At 40.9% G+C, this 21883-nt stretch overlaps 1 protein-coding gene across 2 annotated transcripts in view; it reads left to right on the top strand.

The window, feature by feature from the left end:
- Window positions 1-21883, top strand: part of MAL2 (mal, T-cell differentiation protein 2) — a 77726-nt gene that overhangs the window by 38494 nt on the left and 17349 nt on the right. The window contains exons 1-2 of one of the 2 annotated variants that reach the window (XM_011972992.1): window positions 97-428; window positions 13228-13398. In XM_011972992.1, the coding sequence (XP_011828382.1) occupies window positions 102-428; window positions 13228-13398 (498 nt within the window). In that variant the 5' untranslated portion in view covers window positions 97-101. Of the gene's footprint in view, window positions 1-96; window positions 429-13227; window positions 13399-21883 lie in introns of those variants that run through there. The other variant, XM_011972993.1, reaches the window with a different exon arrangement.

Raw genomic sequence — 21883 nt, forward strand, 5'->3', positions numbered from 1 at the left:
CTCTCGCCCAGCACCTGTTACGCGGGCACCTGCTCCCCGGCGGGCGACGGAAATGGCCTGGGGAGGACGAGCAGGCGGCCCGGCAGAGCCGAGCATTGGGGATGTGGAGGAAAGAAAGGTGTTGGGGCTCGGAGGCGCCTTTAGAAACCCAGAGCATGGCCAGGGGCCGCGCTTGGCCAAGGCGAGCGTCTGGCTCTCGGCCTCGCCTGTTGCTAACCTGCCATTTTGTTGGGTGGTGCAAAGGTGTAGCCGATTACTGTGTGACCTGGAGGTTGCCACGCTGTGGAAAGTCGGGGGGGAGGGGGAGGCAACAGGAAGAGGAAGAGGGCTGCGGACTTCAGTATGCTTTTTGCCCACTCACCCTTGCCATCATTAGTGCCCTTTGGATTGGAAAGAGGAGCTGGGCAGGAGGCAGGGCAAGGAGAAAGGTGAGTTATGTGCCATGTCCTTGGCAGTTTCTAATCCAGTGGGCGTGAGAATGGTGGGGGAAAGGTGGAAACGTGGCTGTCGAGTTCTTCTCTGCCTGCCTTTGCAACTTCTCACTTCTGGCCTCCCTACGCAACTCCAAACCTTTTTAGCACACTTTGTTGGGTCCAAGTAAAGGTGGGGTCACCTGCCTGTCGTGCAACATTTTTAGGTAGCTCTTGAACTTTTTCAGTGGAATTTTATAGAGTTGGAAACTTTCGAAGCTCCTTGTGGGCAAGGAGAACATGTGCAAATATAAATTGGGCAACCTGAGGTTGCATCATGCTCTGAGAATGGCAAATAAAAAGTGCTCGGTTTAGGATTTTCATCTCTCCCCTCACCCTCGCCTTTGAGCTTGCATAACCTGGATTTGGGTCGCTTTGGTTTCACTTTCGTGCTTGTGGAGCTGGAACACCTTGTGAGCACTGTTCTATTATGCCGAGGTAGCCACACCACCCTAAGTTAAGTTTAGCCCAGATTTGAATCTGAAAGAGGAGACGTGAATGAGTTGCAGGCTATGACATCAGTAATGGGATCCTGACTGCGAGTCTGGTTTGAGTTTGAGCGTGGTCCAGAAGCATCTGAGTGCTTGGGATGAGGTGCAGACATCCATGTGGGAAGAGCGCAGAGAGGATGGCATTGGGCTGGCCGCCTTGCTGTGGGAGGGAGACACGTTTAGAACTGGAAGATCTGCAAAGAACGATTTCTTAGGTTCTCGGCTACTTTATTCCGTGTTCCGCAAGCTCCAGTTTTTTGCCTACCTCCTTGAGAAGTTTTTGTCATATCTGCATTCCACCTGTACTAGAATTTACAGACAGTTCATTGACATACTTTCTAAACTTCAGTACTTTTGCCTCTTCTTAAGCAATAATATACATGAAATTTCAAATTCGATATTCTGGTTATATTTTTCTAATGTTTATTCAAATATATGTATGTATGTAAGGATACATGTATGTGTATATGTAAATATATATTCCTGTGTATATGCAAAGAAGGCTTATCCATATGCCCTCTAATCAAATACCATCTCAAGAACCTGTAGTCATGTCAGACTTTTAGAAAACAAGGCCTAATTCTGAGGGAAAAGAGTAGAAAGTGACTTAGTCAATTTCCCCCTCCCCCTCCCCATTATATCTTTTTTAAATCTAGATCAGTGGTTAGTTCTCAATTCTTGCTGTACTTAATAACTTGAACAGCTTTTTAAAATACTGTTGCCAGCCCAGACTAATTAAATCAGAATCTCTGGGGGAGTGCCAGAGTTCACGAGTTGTTTTTTAAAGCTTCCCTGGTGATTCTAATATTCAGATTCTGATATACAGCAGGGACACACAGTAGAGAAGACAGCTCTGCTCTCACAGATGTGAATTCTCTATCTGCTAAAACGACCACCACTCCCCAACCTAGGTGGGATCCCAGACTCACAGAAGTGTCCAATCTAATCCTTTTATCTCATTTCCTCTGGCTTCTTACATCCTGAAACATGTCTCACTCTTGGCTAGGTAGAACAGCATCACTTCCAAAAGCTTATTAGTTTGCTTCTCTGTTTTTATGGCCAACTCAGTAAGTTTACATTTTTAGGCACCCTTTATCTCCTTTACTTGAATATCAATCTCCCCCACCCCATTGAAAAATGACCAAAATGTTCCAATGAAACTGGTGACCTTAGAGAAACAAGCGACCACACTAGAGTCAAACTATAGCTCCTCGGCTCTCATCCTTTAGGAGTGTTTAGAGATATTGGTTTACATGATTTGAGAGAGCAGAGATCAAAGCTTCCTTGTTACCCCTACATTTAGAATACCCATCTTGAATGGATGTACAGATAGAAGCTAAGTGAACACTTTTGAAGCAACTTAGCCCCTAGAGGTCTCAATTTCCATCTAATTTTCTGATTCTTTTAAAATTTGCCATATCCCATGGCTCCTTCTTAAGAAATTCCTCAACCTGTAAAGTAAATGTGAGAATTTCCCAGGCACTGTCCTAAATGCTAAGTGATCTCCATTCTGGGGACCCATTATTTTAACCTCTGCCAGTGTTTCTGGATATCCTCAAACTCCATTTTAATTTTGATCTTCTGTTCAAATCCGTTTGTCTTTAAGAGTTCTTCATTTCTGTCCCATTGCCTTCTGAAACTTATCATGTGAAAATTGTACCTGACAAAGGAGGACTGGGCTATCAATAGTTGACTACGCTATTGACACCATGCTCTTGGAGTTCGGTTCTCACGCTAATCATTTAACTTGGCTGAAAGAATTCATTCCCAATCCCCCTTAATGTATTCTATTCACAGCCTGTCAGATAAAAGCCATTTGTTGGGGAGATATTACAAAATATATAAATAGTGCCAGCCTACCAGCACCAGGAAAAGCATTATAGCACTGACTTCTTAAGTGGAGAATATTATAACCTCACATGCATAGTGATTTTTTTTTTTTTTTTTTTTTTTTTTTTTTTTTTTTTTTTTTTGAGATAGGTGTGTTCCACTCCCAAGTACCTAGTTGTCAACTTTTTAGTTTTGGGCTTAGCAATACTTACCAATGCATGCTTGCCACAGAGTTTAATCCTAAGTTAATATTGCAAAGCTAAGCCTTTTAGCTTAGAATGGAAGACATCACCTTCAAAATTCTCATTTTCAAAATCTCAGTTTTCTGAGTGAATATTTTATAAAAATCACTTATCGGGCATTTACTGAATACCTACTATGTGCAAGACACTCCTTTGGGAACAAAAATGTTTAAACCCTTCCTCACCAGAAAGACCTATAACCTAGTTGAGAGTATATTCACAAAAGTAACTACCATTCAGGGAAGAAATAATTAAGTATGGGAAGTGAACTGCAGCTAAAACATTTTCCAGGTGGGTCTATCTACTTTAAAAAATAACATTGGAGCATCTGCACTATTGGGCTGAACAAGGTATTTAGGGTCCCTGCTCCCAATGAGCTTATCTTGTAAAATGCACAAGAAAAATTGAAGTTTTACTGGTACTAATCACGAAAAAGAATACAGATAATCATTGAATTCATTGTGTTTTATATTGCAGTTTTAGTGTTTAAGAAACTACTTATATTCCCCAAGTTATTCATTCACATTTATCTCTGTGGGAGACACTCTAGGATTCTTATTCACATACTTCTAACTGTAGTGTTTTGGGTGCCATAGTAATTTTCATTTACTCAGCTTATAATTAAGAACACACTATGCATCAAGCCTTCTTTTATACCCTGAAAATAGAGTAAGTAACATAGTTCCTGCCCTTAAAAGAAATTACTGTTTGGTAGAATATAAAGTCAAGAAAGAATTACAGTGCTGTGTATGAATTGCTAATATAGGTTTATAAAAAGTATTGTGGAAAAGCAGGATAGAGTCCACCTGACTTCTGGAGAGGCCAGAACAGGCAGCTTTAATGAGGCGGGGACATTTGAGGTTAGCCTTCAATAATGAGGCATGGTTCATTAGAAAATGGGTAAGAGAATTCCAGGTAGAAACAAGGACATGCACAAACACAGAGACAAGAAGGACAATGGCAAGAATGTTCCGTCAGTTGTGAGATTTTGGTGGGCAGTGGCAGAAGAAGGAAAAACAGCAGGTAGGACTCAGGTTCTGGTTTGCTGAGAAATGCTAGGCCGAGGCATTGGATTTATTGTGTGATGGAAAGCTGCTGAAGGACGGAGATAAACTTGATCCAACTTGTGTCTTAGAAACCTTTGAGTGATGAAGTTTGGTTGTAAAACAAAGAGACTGAAGGCAGGGAGAGCAATTGGGGGCTTATTGCAATAATTTAGATAAGGGATGAAAAGAACCTGAAATAGAACCAATGAAAGAAGGATGGAGAAAAAGAGAGAGAGGTTTGAGGTTTGGGAAGTCAACTAAGTACATAAAGTTTGACTTGCCCCAAAATGATACCTAGATTAAACTTAAATATAAGATGCAACTCAGAGGAATTATGCCAGAAAAACAAATGTTAATGAAAGGATGATTGTGAGGGAGGGGCTTTAGGGGAGGCAGGTTCAGTCATGCAGATAAATCTATGGAAGGAACTTCAGGTTATTTTCAACTGAAAGCTTTGACTTTGGACTAGGAACATGTATATGTTCTGATGCAGAGTTTATTGCCTGGAAAATAAATTTTGACTGTGAAAGGACATTGTTTATTTGCAGTGTGCAGGAGGGAGCTGTCCATGGACATAGTTGTCTCCTAAATGGGTTTTAAAACTGTATTTTTTTTTTCCTTTGCCTCTGGATTAAAAATCTCCATCCACATTAGAATAACCTTTAGGCCGGGTGCTGTGGCTCATGCCTGTAATCCCAGCACTTTGAGAGGCTGAGGCAGGTGGATCACCTGAGGTCAGGAGTTCGAGACCAGCCTGACCAACATGGTGAAACCCCCATCTCTACTAAAAATACAAAATTAGCCGGCGTGGTGGCGCATGCCTGTAATCCCAGCTACTTGGGAGGCTGTGGCAGGAGAATTGCTTGAACCTGGGAGGCAGAGGTTGCAGTGAGCCGAGATCGCACCACTGCACTCCAGCCTGGGAAACAAGAGCGAAACTGTATCCCCAAAATAATAAATGAATAAATAAATAACCTTTAAAGGTTTATAAGGGAAAACAACCCAATGCCCCTGCCAGAGATTATTATCAACAATCATTTGCTCTGACTGGCAGTCCTTTAAAAAAAAATATGAAGAACTGAAATACGGAACACTTTAAACAAAGTAGCTGAAAAGATTCACCTTGAGCTCCAAATGAGAAAGTCATGGAGAATAGATTTGTTTTGTAGAGCCTGATAGAAATGTTTTATGTAGGGGTAGGAGCTGTGGACATGGTGTATTTGCAATGATATGGCTGAATAGAAATGACCCTGTAATGACAAACGACAGGAACCCGGTTGGTGTACCCAGTATCATGCACGTATGCACGTGCAGTACTTAACAAATGCTACTTGTTTGTTCTATAGTACAAACAGCAGTATGTGAAAATAGTCTGGAGATACCATGTCCTTTTATAGACAACATGTATGACAATCTCAACTTTTGTATAATAGCTATGAGAAGGAGGAAGGTAAAAAGAAAGAAAAGCGACAGTGATTTATACAGGTCTGGCCAATATCAGGGCATTGGCACGCAGGAACGATTTTAACCTAAAAGTGATAACTAGTTACCTACAAACATGAAAAGAGAATTTTCAAGATCAAGAGGAATTATTATAAAGAAGAATAAAAAGAACCAGAACATATTTCTCCCTGTAATATGACCTCTCCGTTTTAGGGTGTCAGCTATTTAAGTAGCTGAATTGGAAGTTTAGGTCACATAGGAGGAAGAAAGTATAACTCTCTTTAGCACTCCTAGACATATTTTTAAAGCCTTCCAGTGTAAAGCTAAAAAGTAGAACTTCTTTTGCAATGAGTATTAAGATATTTTAGTCATAAGCCTCTTATGTATACGTCATTTCTCATTACATCCCAGAATTTGTTCTGTTTTCCTAATTAAATAAATAAATAAACACCTTGCTGCCTTGCATCACTAATACAGGCCTATGCCAGGGCCAGTCCAGAAATGGTTTGGACGGAAGTCAGCATGGTTAGAGGACAGATGGGGACTGATGAGGGGAGCAGGAGGCACTGGGAGAAGGCACAAGATTTACCCTGGTCAAAAGTTCCAGTGGCAGTTACAGTAGAAATAGGTTATGTGGGCAAATATGGGGCTGAAAAAAGATTAAAAATTGGGTGTCATGAACTCAACTGGCAAGAGGTACAAAGTTTCCCATAACTTTTGATCTTAGCCTCCTGAGATCTGGTGCTAGGTGGTGGGTGTCACCAGCAATAATTTGAGAATTGAGAAGTACATGTTCTCGCTTCACTTGTTTTCATGCCTATTTTTGGACATCCACCATGAACCAGGGAATGAGCTGGGCTCCAGACACGAGTGTGTTCCTAGCATCCCTAGAAAGCTGCACTCCTAGAGCATTCTCTTCTGGAACCATTCATTACACACGTTGGTTGGTTTCCATTCATTTCAAGGAGGATGGATTGAGGATCTTCCGTAGAAAGCACCATCCTGGGTTCTGAGCATACAGAGATGTTGAAGACAATGTCACTGACTCTGACGTCACAGTCTGGTGGGTGAAATGGGCATGTGGATCCATGATTTCAATCCAGTTGTAATTGCTGTGGAGAATACAAGCGTCAGTAACCGTGGACGCACTGAGAGATGGCACCTGGCCAGGGAAGTCTTTCTGGAAAACATGGTAACTGGAGTTTAGTTATCCAGCAAAATTTTTACTGGCAGCATGCTAGGCAGAAGCATGGACAAGTGTGATCATTTCTCTGTGCTCAGGGGATGAGGGACAGAGGCTGGAGTGCAAAGACAGAGGGTAGTAGGAAAAGAAGCATTACAGGGGAGATGATGAGCTTGGGGAGGGGACAGCAGTATGCCTCGTAGTGGTACCAGTGTCTACAGTCGCATTGTGAATGAATCCACACTTGTGTGGGCTGCCTTGTAAATACATCTACCAGTTATTGTATCTGTTGGCTGAAGTATGTTTCTACTTTAAAGAAATCTTTCAAAATGAAAATTGTATGTAAAATGGAGCTAATTGTAGGTAATTTTTTTTCTAGCCGGTAAATTTCTGTACATACTGAACACTTCTATAACCATGATGTTTCCTGTGCAGCACCCCATAAGTAAACATCCATTAAAATAGAAGGGGTTACAAGTAGATAAAGTGTTCTGAACTTTTGGGTGGGGGAGCCACATGCCCCTTTGTGATTCTGATGAAAAGTGTGGACTGTATCCTCAGAAAAATGCGTATGTACTTGTCTACCCTATTTTATATGATTTTAGGGAATCATATGGAATATGGGTAGAAACCCTGCTTTAGAATGAATACTAAACCGTAAGAGGAGCAGAATAGCAGGATGTTAAAATCATAAGTTCTGGAAGCCAATTGCCAAGTTCAAATTTCATGTGTAACACTTATTAACTATATAACTATAACTATAAGGGACAAGTTATTAATGGATTTGTACCTCAATTAACTTATCTATGAAGTAGGAATAATAATATTCTCTCAAAGTCTGTGAGGATTAAATTGGCACAAATAAAACCCTTATAACAGTGCTTATAACATAAGAGCTCAGTAAATGGTAAGTAATATTTCTGCTATCATCATTGGCTTCAACCTTTTACTCTAACTCTACAAGTCAGACTGAAAGATAAATATTTTTTCGCTTTTACTCTACGTTTGCTGGTTGTTCATTCTCACTGCAGTAGAATAGTGAAATATCCAACATATAGATAATATAATTAGAAGGAGGGAGCTTAACAGGGAAAATTCCAAACAATGTTTTCCCTTATAGGATAGTTGAGCCAGTCTTTATCCTTTCAAATTCACTTACCTTTTCCTCTTCTCATTCCAAACATTCATTGAAAATAGGTTACGGTAGAAATTAGCCTGTTTACTTTGTGGGTGTACTAAGATGGAGGTGTCACATTGGTTTGAAAAAATGTTTAGCTGTCAGAGGGTATGTTTAAAAGCAGATAATTAGGAAATAAGTGACATTTGAAAAGAAAAAGGGCATTTGCAAAAGGAATCCCTTGGGAACGTAAGACCGTCCAAATAGGAGATGAGTGAAGTCTGTAATTCATGCACCCAGAATTGCAAGAGTTGCTGCTTGCTCAAGAGCATGTTTTCCCGTGGGACTATGTATTTTTCCCATTCCACAGTTTCTAGTGAAAACATGTTTTAACATCAAACTCTGAGGGTTCAGTTTAGTGTGATTGGCGGATAAGTACTTCTGTGGTTTTCTTATGGGTGGGATTCAGCCAAGTCATACCTTTCTGGTCTGCAGAGGCCAAGCACACGTAACAAATGTATGTTAAACCAGAAAGAAGATCAGTTGTTTTAGGAATGTGTAGCAATTTAATAACTGCAACTCAGAATATATTTGAGTACTTCTGGTATGTACCCAGTACACCTAAAGTTGGGTTAAGAAGATAAAAGGCAACCGAGTTGCCGGGAAAGGCTGATACCTACTCCTAGGAGGTTTTTACCTTTGTATTGCCTGGAAGCAAAGGTAGTCTTTGTTCGAGCTCGAGGTTTGAAGTCATAAGCACTGACTTGGTTTCTTAAAGAAATTTCAAATTGAGGTGCATTTGGCTATTTTATACAGAATTATTGGATTTTTTAGAACACTAGAAAGCAGTGGAAGGCAGTAGTAGAGAAGGGGTCAGAATGTGGATTCAGATCCAAGATGATGAGAATGTGGGCGAAACATATAATAGTTCCAAATACCTTTCTTCACAGTGTGTACTCTGCAGTTGCTACGGTATTTATCATCTGTTCTCTGTCAGATTTAACCATTTTTGTGTTCTGCTTTTTACCTCTAAAAATATGACCACCTCCGGAGTCATCTCTGCTAAACAGGAATGCTGATAATTACACTGATTTGCAAACACTCTAAGCTCACTAGTGCCCAGAATTAGGTGAAGTGAATATACTGAGCGTTGGTCCTGTCAAGTTTTTAAGTTCAGTTTTTTAAGTTGGAACCAAGTTGGGAAGCTCAAGAAGAAAAGTAGCTTTTGTCAAAAGGAAATCACAAAGTAGGGAATAATAACTATGTCAAGGCCAGAGTGACCCATACAGCAGTATGACAATCTCAAAATGAGGATGGTGGCCCTCCAAAGTGGGCTCAGTTATGTTCTTTGGTCCATCCTCTGTCTTCTAAAGTGAGCCTAGATTTCACAGAATCTCAGCTCTAGGGATGTATCATATGTATTTACATGAGTGAAAGAGAGGGGACATTCATACACTCCTTCCCTCTCCACTTTCCATGCAGCACATACCCCACAAGTGAGGAGGCAAATCTGACTCCTGTTCATGCAGCGCTTAGTTTCCCTTCCAAGCCTTTGAGATGTTTGAAGGGCTATAATTCTGAGCACGATAAGAACAGTTAATCTATACTGCTTTACAGCATAACCTCTGCTGTCAAAGTCTTGGTCTGTCTTGAAAGCTTACTCTGAAGCTGCCTCCCCTGCCTACCTTTCCAGATTCTTCCCATTATATTTCTTCTCTCCTCTCCCAGCCTCTCAGAGCACACTGTGTTGAGCTCTTTTTATAGCACCCACTACAATCTGCTCCTGAATCAGTTTAATGGTGTCTGTTTCTTCCTTATTTCGAGCTCCTGGAGATGGAACCTTGCCTTTTTTGTTTTTTCTTGAGTGTTCTTCTACAGTGCCTAGCAGTAGGTTCGGGGCTGGTCTGTTTGAGGTCCACTCTGGGTTGAGTAAATGCTGTGTTTAATTCCAAAGGATCATACAGCCTGCTCCTTACAGGTGTGAATGTATCATAATCCCTAACTCATATTATTATGTTTATCTGTTTGGCTCTGCCTGTCCCTAACAAACAGTGGCCAATTGCTTTTTATTATCCTTTGTATTTGCACATAGGTTCTCAGGAAATAACTCCGAAGAGATATTTAATAATGATGTATATTTCTTAAACTGTATTTAAAGTTATGTAGATTATTCTTTGTGGGAGAGTAAGAAAAGGCTACCAGAAAGAAGAAAGTGGAAAAAAAGGAAAGATTGATCCACTGAAGACATTCTTATCACCTTCAGTTATTTATTTAATAGTATGTAAAGGTAAATAATATTTTATCAGGAACAAGTTTGTTTCTTTTATAGGCACTGATAAGGTGGTGGTTAAATTTTTAAGATGCATTGATATTCATTAGATTTATTTCATAACACTTTCTGCATCAATTGTTAATTTTTGATTTGACATTAGGACTCGAGGTACACACCACAACTATACATTTTTTTAGACTGGTGATTTACCATTGCTCAAGTGATCATTTATGCTTTCAAAAATGTTTCTTCAAAGTAGTAACAAATTATATAATTATATAATTAAAAACTTGTGTTTTTAACTTTCAGTGACTTGTGGAGTAATTTGGATATCTAGATACTTAAATGCAATGTAAAGATGAGTATTGATTTTTAATATTTGGAGCTCAAACGGTTCTCATATGAGCACTAACTTGTTTACTAAGCAAATAATTGAGCGCGTGCTCTATCTCTCACTCTCTCTGGGTGTGTGTGTGTGTGAGAGAGAGAGAGAGAGAGATTGATTCTCGCTTGAGGTGTCTTCAGGGCAGGTATGTAGCCTAAGGTTTTGTGCTGCCAGATCTAGCATAGTACCTGACTGATGGTTAGGAAAGGATTATTGTGTAGATTAATAAATGACTTGGGATGCAGAGACATATAAAGCAGTATGCTGCCAAGAAGGCCTGGTAGTGCAGATGGAGAGCCAAAGGGATTTAATTACAGTGTATCTCACTGATGTAACAAAGCCCAATAGGGAGGTTGCCCAGAGGAGGGAGGCATAACTGAGCAGGGGTGGATCTCAGGAAAAATGTTGTAAATGATGTGCTCAAGATTAGATATGAGTGGGAGAATCTCAAGTACACATAGGGAGGAAATGACATTTACGGCATGCAAGTAACAGGCCACTCTGATGTGAAAGATCTTTGTCTTGGAACTGTGGATTTTTTTTCTCACCCTAATACAAAATGTGAGGAGCATAGTGGCAAGAGACAAGGATGAAAAAGACATGTCAGGTCACAAATGGCTTGGAATGCCATGCAAAGAATGCATGGTAGTATGGAGGAGACCAATGGTGATGGATGCATAAAACTCATTGTCTTCACACCATTTCTCCTGCAGTGTTCTCTCAAGCCTAGTGGCCCATGCCAGAAATCTGAGGATTTTCCTTATCTGTCCTTTTTCTGTCGTGTCTCACATCTGATCTGTTACCAACTATTATCATGTCTACTTCTAAATTTCACTCTAATCTATTCCTTTCTCTCTGTCCTCAGTGTTCTGATTCTTACACTCTGTTGGTGTAACAGTCTCCTGTGTTACACCATGTTAGTGAAATCTCTGTGTTGATAGAGCTAGAGAAACACAGAGATGTGCTCCCCCGCCATCTACCCTTTCTTCTCCAGTCTGTTCTCACATTCTAGCCAGAGAAAAATTTCCAAAGGCAAATCTTGACCATGCTAGTTTCTGCTCAAGATGATCTTGGCTTTGCCGTCGCCCTTAGGTGAAGTTCGGTTCCTTGGCCCGAGCTTCAGCACCTCCTCACTCAGTCTCCCGTGCAGTTCTCTCCATTCCCCACCAGCGCATGACCCTCCTGTCTTGCTGAGCTTTGTTCTTCACCTGTGCGGGGCTCTTCTCAGCTCCCGTCCTGGAACCTCCCTTTCCTCCCTCTGCTTTACCCCATATCCCTGTGCTTTGAATCGTTCCTTCTAGGAAGCATTTTCAAATCTGGATTTAGAGCCCTTGGTGTGTGGACCTGCAGTGCCCAGTATTTGCCCAATTGTGACATTTATGAAGCAGCTTTTTAATCACTTACTTACTTGTCTCTTTAATAGACTGTGAGTTCTGTGGTGACAGAAACCAAGTGTAACCTGTTTACCATTTGATTCCCAGCACCTGGCATAAAGCCTGAAATGTAATAGGTATTTATTGATACTTAGATCTACAGATATGTGAAGTACTTATTCCTCTGTCCAATACATAATAGATACTCAATAAATGATGGTAGTTTTTATTGTTTACCACCATATACAACAGCTGCAACTATTATTCTAGCCATCTTTTACTAACAAACTCTCTAAGGAGCAATGAGATCAGGAGCTGGTTTATAGTGATATGAAGAGCAACTTCAGGGAGAGGAAGTGGAGACCAGGCAAAGATGATTTTTTTTAAGATCAGTAAATATATATTTTATTTATATTCTCATGACAAATAGAACATGAAGTTTTTAAATGATGCTATTTACTGATTTTTTAAAATGTCAGGTGCTTAGGGGATTAGTCTAAAGACAGTGCAATATTTTGTCATAATGATAGCCCAGTGGAACAGAATGGAACAGAACCAAACCCACAGCATATGGTCTCCTGATTGACAACAGTAGACTCTTGAAAGTATGGTCATTTCAGTAAATGACACTGGGTCAATTGAATATACATATGGGGAAAAACTGAATCTTGACCCCCTACCTCATACCAAATGCAAAATCAGTATAAGGTTGTAGATTTAAATGTGAAAAGTAAAAATAATGAAGGTTTTAGAAGAAACACCTAACAGAGTATCTTCATGGCCTTGGGGTAGACAATGATTTTCTTTTTTTTTTGTTTTTTTTTTATGCTTTATGTTCTATTGTACATGTGCACAACGTGCAGGTTTGTTACATATGTATACATGTGCCATGTTGGTGTGCTGCACCCATTAACTCGTCATTTACATTAGGTATATCTCCTAATGCTATCCCTCCCCACTACCCCCACCCCACAACAGGCCCTGGTGTGTGATGTTCCCCTTACTGTGTGGTTGACTGAAAAAATACCTTCATTGAAAAGGTGGTAGTCAGAGAATCGATAAAGTCAAAGGAAGGTATTTGTCAATGATGAAGGAATGCTGGGCATGTACATGGGTTGAAGAAGAGAGTCCATCTTGAAGATACAGGTGTGGAGATGGATCAGTTCTGCAAGCCAAAGGATTGGTCTTGCACCTGAGGAAAGAAGGCATCTTGCATGATAAGGAGAAAATCGAAGGGGTGGGGTTGCTGGAATATGTGCAGGAGTCTGGGAGGAAAATGAAGGCAACACTGAGGGTAATACAAGCATGTTGAATTCTGTTGTATGGAAGGTATCTTTTAAGCAAACCAATTACCCTCTTTCTTTTTTTCTTTCAGCTGTTCGGGGGTCTCGTCTGGATTTTGGTTGCCTCCTCCAATGTTCCTCTACCTCTGCTACAAGGATGGGTCATGTTTGTGTCCGTGACGGCGTTTTTCTTTTCGCTTCTCTTTCTGGGCATGTTCCTCTCCGGCATGGTGACTCAAATTGAAGCTAACTGGAACTTCCTGGTAAGGGCTTTTTTTTTAAAGTCTACTGCAGGAGGATGGGAGAAACCTATATCCTATTCTGTTCTGAAATGCCAGACTCCCAGTTCTGCCAGTTGCCTCTAATGGGAGAGAAGAGGTCCAACCACAGAAACCACTGTGGTGCTGTGTGGCTGCCTTGATGGACAACAGGGCTTCAGTTTGTGAAATCTCTGTGTTGATAGAGCTGAGAAATAATTCTGTTACTCCCACAGCTTAGATGACTCTTACTCAAAAACTGTTTCATTTCATACAGCAAATGAATTGCATTACAATTATCAAACAAGTGAACAAATGCCTTTGGGATCTAAAGGTTGTCACATGTATCTTGAAATTTTCCATTAATTTCTGCCTCAGATATTTAAATATATATTTTTTTTTCAGAAAATAAATACTTAGAAAAGGGCATGTTTCATATTGATAATCAATGTCTGTCCCAAATTAAAAAGAATTGGTGAGTTTTTAAAAATGAATTTGTGGCCGGGTATGGTGGCTCATGCCTGTAATCTCAGCACTTTGGGAGGCCGAGGCAGGTGAATCACAAGGTCAGGAGTTCGAGACCAACCTGGCCAAAATGGCGACACCCCATCTCTACTAAAAGTACAAAAATTAGCCAGGCATGGTGGTGTGTGCCTGTAGTCCCAGCTAGTCAGGAGGCAGAGGCAGAAGAATTGCTTGAACCCGGCATAGGTTGCAGTGAGCCCAGATTGTGCCACTGTACTCCAGCCTGGGTGACAGAGCAAGACTCCATCTCAAAAAAAAAAAATGAATAAAAAGAATTTGTGGCCAAGTACGGTGGCTCATGCCTATAGTCCCAAGACTTTGGGAAGCTGAGGCAGGAAGATCACTTGAGACTAGGAGTTCAAGGCCAGCCTGGGAAACATGGTGAAACCCCATCTCTATAAAAACTACAAAAAATAGCTGGACGTGGTGTTGCACTCCTGTAGTCCCAGCTACTTAGGAAGTTGAGGCAGGAGGATCACTTGAGCCCAGAAGGTCGAGGCTGCAGTGAGCCATGATCGCACCACTGCACTCCAGCCAAGGAGACAGAGCAAGACCTTGTCTCTCAAAACAAAATAAATAAATAAAATAAAATAATTGAATTTGCAATCAACACAACTTTTAAAATTATGAACCATTAAATTAGGTCAACTTTTTGCTTAACATATAGAACTTGTCTGTCATGCTTGCAGCCATTCATTCTCTAAGACTGTTTTAGAATGACTCAGTGGATCACAGTGCTTCAGTGAAGTTCAGGAAGGACCCCCATTAGGTTATAATCACACTTTGGTGTTTAGAAGCTTACCTCAGACCTTCAGTCAGGCTTTATGTATATTCCTTTCAAGTATAACGGCATATTGTTCCACAGCTTTAGTGCAGATGTTAGAGAAAAAGATCTGTTCTTGTTTTATTTATAGGGCATAAGAGGAACTGTAATCCTAAATGTTATTAGCGATGAAGTGTAGGGAGTGTGGCTGGCCTTTAAGCCAGCCCCGGGGCAAATGGCACAGCTTAGTATAAAGCTAAGAAGGAAGTGGGGTACAGTGGTTACAGTCCTGCATGGGCTTTGAGCATAGATCTGGTTTGCTTAGTAGCTGTGTGGCCTTGGGCACAATTGTTAACCTCTCTCAATTTTAATTTCTTCCTCTGTAAAATGGTAGTATCATCTTTGGTATTGAGTACAGTCATTCATGTCCTTATTAACTTATTTGTTTTTCCAAGTTTGCATTTCCCACCCATTTGTAGCATTATATCTGATGTTCAGGAAATTAAATGTAAGCGTTTCTGTTGTTTTAATTGTGCTACTCTATGAAAGTGACAGCTGAAATTGGAAATCTTTGTTTCACAGGTCAGCTGCAAAGGTTACCTGTGGTCTTTTAGCTGGAGTAGTCCACTGTTACTGAGGCAAAAAATGGTAATAGCAATACACAGGGTTGATTGTATGGTAGGCATGCATTCTAAGAGCCAACTCTTGTCTTCAAGGAATTTATTAAATGTTTTCCCTATTTAGAAAGGATTTCTCTTTTTTTCTTCTTTTGTGTGTGTGTCATTTTTTGTTTTGTTTCTGTGTTTTTATTCAGTCATTTTTTATTATATGGCTTACTTTTGTTAGGTTTGGTAATATATTTTGTACACTCTCCCAGGAAAACTTTTTAGCCATGTATATAATGGAATTGTCACAAGTTGGTAACAATTGTTGCATTCTGGAACTGTTAGATGTTAATGGCTCAAAAATAGTTGTTTTCCCCTGTGATAAGCTTATTACCACTTTATACCATGCTTGAAGGAAGCAAGAATGCATTTTGATAAAGAACTTATTTTCTAGATGTATTTGTTGTAGGATATTGAGTTTGCTATGTCTTCTGGGTTTTATGAAGAAATTAAATTTACATTCATGATAGCTTCAGCAGTTTTTTCTGAACTTTCTAGGTTTGATATAAATAGTGAAATAAACATATAGTATCTAATAACAGATATAAAGTACTAAATACTTGCCTCATTCTATTCCAGGAAAATAAGGAGATTTTGATTTTGAAATAGCGTTTCTGTTTTTTTTCTGGAGAGGAAAAAATACCATTTTTGCAGAACTTTAAACAGAAGATTCTAAATTTATAGTCTCTTTTGTAGGGGAAGGGTACTAAGGAAAGATACATTTTAGAAAATAGAGCTATTTAAAAAATCCTATGCAATTAAACATGTTTCCCTTCATCCCCCCCAAGTATAACTGGCACACATTTGATCATTTGCCTGTTGTGGACATCACTTAACATATTTTTATTTTTTAAAATATTTTCTATTTCAATAGCTTGTAGTGTGAAAGTGGTTTATTATTACATGAATGAATTGCATAGTGGTGAAATCTGAGATGTTAGTGTAACAGTCCCCCAAGTAGTATACATTGTACCCAATATGTAGTTTCTTTTCATCCCTCCTTCCCGTCTCCTCACCCACTCCTGAGTCTCCAGTGTCCATTCTACCACTCTGTATACCTTTGTGTGCCCATAGCTTGGCTCCCACTTACAACTGAGAACATACAATATTTCAAATAAGTGAGTTACTTCACTTAGAATAACGGCCTCCAGCTCTATCCACTGCTTAATATCTTACATGTCCTCAGCTATAATTTCTGGCCCTATATTCATTTGCTTATTTGACCTTAATGACAATTCTTTATGGATAAGTATTCTTGTTCTCATTTTTACAAATGAGAAAACTGAGGTTCAAAGTGGTTGTCATCCGTTTTTCTTGCTGCTGTTACTGTAAACCAGGATCCCCCTATACACAATGCAGCTTTTTTCTTTTTCTTTTTTTTAACTAGTAGATGGAATTTTGACCCTGAACTGAAGAGCAAAGCATGGGCTTAAGACAAGAATATGAGATACAGTCACTCGTGGGGGGTGTGGGGGGGCCCGGGGAAAAAAAAAAGCTCTGCTTGAGGCTGAGGTTGCCTAAGGAAAAGGCAAACAAGTGGGCAGTGCTTGGGGCGTGTGAGCATTGATAAGATTGGTGAAAGAGCAAGAGCACGTGAAGGCAACTCAGAAAGAGGCTGGGTTCATCTGCTAGTAAGTAGAGGCCAGGAGCCTAAGGCAGAGATTCACAAATGGTGGTCCTGGCCAGAAGAGCAGCAGCATCTGGAAACGTCAAAAATGGACATTCTCAGGTTCCACTCTGACCTGCTAAGTCAGAAACTCTGGGAGGAGGACTCAGTTGTCTGTGTTTAAACAAGCTCTCCAGGTGGTTCCGATGCAGGCTAACATTTGAGAACCACTGACTTAGCAGAAATGATCTGGGCTGTCAAATGCAATGAGTGAGCCTTGTGGAAGCCCTTCTGCGCACATCCAGTGCACATCCCACACCTGGCACAAATTGGAATAGTATGCTCAGGATGGCCAAATACAAATATAGGTACAGCTCTCCAGGGGTTGGGAAGATTTACTGAGTAGTTGGCCCTATACTAGGCCCTGGGAATACAATTGTGAAAAAAGAGATCTAGCAGTTGCTCTCAGAGAGTTTGTTGTAGTAGACAATGTAAGTAAAGAAATTGTTACGTAATTAATGCATCAATTAATGTTATGTTAGTTGCCAAAAAGGAAAAGCCTAGCGTGCCAAAACATATGTGTCATCTCAGCTCCACTGGGAAGCAGACTCTAAGATGGATATAGAAGTACAAGAGTTTTGGTTTGGGCTTTTTGTGCATTTTGTTGTTATTGTTTGTTTAAGGAAAAGGGTAGATAACACCTGTGAAAGAAAATAAAGGAGGAAGTGAGGAAGTAAGATCAGGAAGAAAACCAAGAATGATAAACTCCACAAAGTCTTGACCAAATCCATACAAAACTTCAGAGCATAGCCTGTCCTTCGAGAGTTGTGTGTTGGGCACAAGTGGCCAATCACTAGTACCTCCACTGTGCTGTCACTTGTGGGGATGGGGGATATCCAGGAAGAATGTGGCCTTGGCTCACGCATTGTAGCAGATCCCAAATCCACTGAAGCTGGAGGCTGTCAGCTACCTGAGGCTCACAGCTAAACATCAAGTTCCTTCCTGATGGAAAATGTGTGCAGTGCACAATTAGATGCTCCAGTCTCTCATCTCATACTGCAGATCCATTTCTCCATATGCATCTGGGGAGTCGCTCGTCCAGGGTTCCAGTGTGCCTTTCTTCCTGAAGACAGACTTAAAGGAGAGAGGCTAGAGGGATACATGACATCTCCGTTCACTGGAGTTGGTCTCAAGGCCAACTGGTACTCATCTTCCTCTTCCACTGACCATTTTACATTCCTCTTCTCAGCTTTCCTGTCTGGTGTTCTTAGTGATTTCCTGGTGGTGAATCCAAACTCTCATTCAGGAGAGAGTGAGGGCACCTGGCAACCACATCTGCTTCAGGCCAGCGTTGCTACACTTGTTTGTTTTTAGTCACATTTGGCAGAGAGACTTCTGAGAAGATCTCAGGTAGATCATCTGAGGTCTACATATAATTCCTCTCGCCCTCCTGTGGCACATACACTAGGGCAATACATGCTCTTTACTGCCATCCTGACTTCCAGCAGCTCTGCCTTCTCCTGATGTTAGTGGCAACTACCTTTGTCAAGATGGTAACTCCTCTTCTTGCCTTTTTGTCCCTGGGCAAAAGAGTCCAAAGTGGCCAAGGGGTAGCCATACCTTGTAGCTCAATGGGACTATTGCTGTATCCTCTGTCAAGAGTACCCCTTTGGGGACAAGGACCCTTGACCATGAAAAACCTAGAGTTGTGGAGGCAGAAATCATAAAGGATTTCAGCAGGTTATTAGAAGTGATGACAACTGGAGAAACTCTTGCTTTTACCCCTAAATTTCCATTCTTCCCATGGAGACACAATAACATGTAGGAAGCTCTTCTTCAGTGTATCTACTGCATCCTAAAAGATGACCCCCATCCTCACAGACTAGTGCCTCCAAGCTATACCTTCAGCCAGCCGTTCCTTTGTGCTATCAGGCCAGGCCAGCAGCTTCTAGGTGGTGCAGTACGTGATGCAACCAATCCAGGGGTAGGCACCCCATTTCCACTCAGGCTTTGCTGAGTAGTAGTTTCCTTGATCAGAGACAGAGTGAAAGCCTGTGAGTGAATGCAGTCTGTAAATCATTGGATATAGCTGGTGGCTCAAGCTCTAAGAGTCAGAAAAGCAAATTCATAAATCAATGCCCTAGGTAATTCTATTTTCGTGAGAATAACCATTACGGGTGTTTGTTTTTGTGAGAGTGAAATATTTTGCCCTCCAGGAAGGTAGGAGCTCAGTTTACACTTACTACAGGTGACTGGTTGGTCCCCTTGAGGATAATCCCTTATCCGGAGCTCAGAGTTAGTCTCTGTTGCTGACAGTTCAACATTCAGAGGAAGCAGTGGGTAGATCATCTTTGGCAATAAGGAAGCCATGCTCTTGGGCCTTTCCATGGCCACTTTCTCTGACCATGGGTACTCTGTGTGCCCATAATGCCAGGTATGGGGTGGTTGATGACAAAGGATTGCTAACATCAACTGGAAGGGTCCTTTTGGCTACGTAGCATTCCAAAGCGATGCTTCTGGTAAGCATTACCAAGTGACAGAAAGATCTTCACATAGTATGCCTAATCCCATATCCCTTCCTTGTCCCTGAAGCTTTGATCTGTTTTATCCCATGGCCCTGACAAGTACAGTAGGCTGTTTGCTATTGATTATCAGTCTATGTATATTCTCACTATGGGTATTTGTATAAGAGTGATAGTAATTTTTTTTTTTTTTTTTTTTTTTTTTTTTTTTTGAGACGGAGTCTTCCTCTATCGCCCAGCATGGAATGCAGTGGCAGGATCCCTGCTCATTACAACCTCCGCCTCCTGGATTCAAGCGATTCTCCTGCCTCAGCCTTCTGAGTAACTGGGATTACTGGCATGCACCACCATGCCCAGCTAATTTTTGTATTCTTAGTAGAGATGGGCTTTTGCCATGTTGGCTAGGCTGGTCTGGAACTCCTGACCTCAAGTGATCCACCACCTCGGCCTCCCAAAATACTGGGATTAAAGACACACGCCACTGCACCCAGCCATGGGCCACTTTTCTTTCTGAGCAAAGTGTGTGACATGCATCATCACTCAGCTCTACCAACTGGGAAAATATTCCCTAACCAGTCTTTCGAAGCCAACTCGGAATGTGGCTATAATGCACATACAATACAGCTGCTGTTCCTTTCCACCTTGCAAGCACATAGGAGCCAACTCTTCCAAAAACAAAGCTCAGGGTTTTTTTCTCCTTCAGGTGGGCATAAGGAAATCCCTCTTCCCTGTGGCCATAGGTATGAACTGAGGAAGGAGAGCAGTTCCACTCTGGTGAATAATGTGAGAGCCTAGGCTACCTGCTCATGCAGTTAACTCTTGTTAACTGGTCTTGCTCAGGTCAATATATGTGTCCTTCCTATCACAAGGAGACAGCTGCTGGCCCACCTGACTTTTTGAGTTAGTGGCTTCCATGGAACCCAACTCAAAATAAGCAGTTCTGGATGCCTGGCCACTGGTGTCTCATGATCAAGTGTTTCTTTTCTACCAGGTCTAGTACTAGGAGCTGCTTTTCAAAGACTTGTCGCTCTCCAGTGCAGGTTACTAGAGGCTCTAAAAATCCAGGAACCTCCATCGTGATTTTCACACTGGAATTGCCGTAAATTCCATACTATGTACTTTCTCCCAACACCAAGAGTATATATGACCCTGGCTGGATAGGATGACCGAAGCATACGGAGTGAGAAGCGCAAGAAGTGTATTGGGAAGTAACACCTATAAAAGATGAAAGGCGAAAGAATAGGATTGGACAGGAAAGCCTTGAAACCACAATTCAGATACTTCTGAAAAGGAGGGAGGAAGAAGCAAAATTGGCAGGAATAGAGAGAGAGGGGGGAAAGGGCAAGCAGTAATTGCTTGTGGGCAGAATCCTTTCTGGCAGAGACAATACTATGTGTAAAGAGTAGCATCCTTGAGCTATAAAATGCTTCCTAGGGACCAAAATGAGGTGAATGTGGGTGACATTGAAAAAGGTATGTAATGGTGGAGAAATCAAGGGATCAGATCATACCAAGAGTTGCAGGTCCTGTCATCAAATCTCTTTATTACAAGATCAACTATTTTTGATGATTCACCTCAGTAAGTTAAATGAGTGCCTAAATTTTTCTTACTACAGTCTATCATCATTTCATTTAGCCGTTAAAAATGATGACATTTGAATTTGGGGTTTGACCTTCATCAACTAATATTTGTTGAATAAACACATGTATTTGAGCATCTCTGCTATAGATTAGACATGTGGCCAGTAACACTTTTCTTAAATCTTTTGAAGGCATTTGTGAATCAGTTTACAAATGAGAGTTACTTAATAGAAAGCACATCTTTGTAGTTCTTATGTACTTAAATGTGAGAACAATTTATTTTTTATTTATTTATTTTTATTATACTTTAACTTCTAGGGTACGTGCACAACGTGCAGGTTTGTTACATATGTATACATGTGCCATGTTGGTGTGCTGCACCCATTAACTCATCATTTACATTAGTTATATCTTCTAATGCTATCCCTACCCCCTGCTGCATCCCCACAGTAGGACCCGGTGTGTGATGATCCCCTTCCTGTGTCCAAGTGATCTCATTGTTCAGTTCCCACCTATGAGTGAGAACATGCGGTATTTGGTTTTCTGTTCTTGTGATAGTTTGCTCAGAATGATGGTTTCTAGCTTTATCCATGTCCCTACAAAAGACAGGGACTCATCCTTCTTTATGGCTGCATAGTATTCCATGGTGTATATGTGCCACCTTTTCTTAATCCAGTCTATCATTGATGAACATTTGGGTTGGTTCCAAGTCTTGGCTATTGTGAATAGTGCTGCAATAAACATACATGTGCATGTGTCTTTATAGCAGCATGATTTATAATCCTTTGGGTATATGCCCAGTAATGGGATAGCTGGGTCAAATGGTATTT

This window comes from Mandrillus leucophaeus, unplaced genomic scaffold (genome assembly GCF_000951045.1).
Source record: "Mandrillus leucophaeus isolate KB7577 unplaced genomic scaffold, Mleu.le_1.0 Scaffold133, whole genome shotgun sequence".
Lineage (NCBI taxonomy): Eukaryota > Metazoa > Chordata > Mammalia > Primates > Cercopithecidae > Mandrillus > Mandrillus leucophaeus.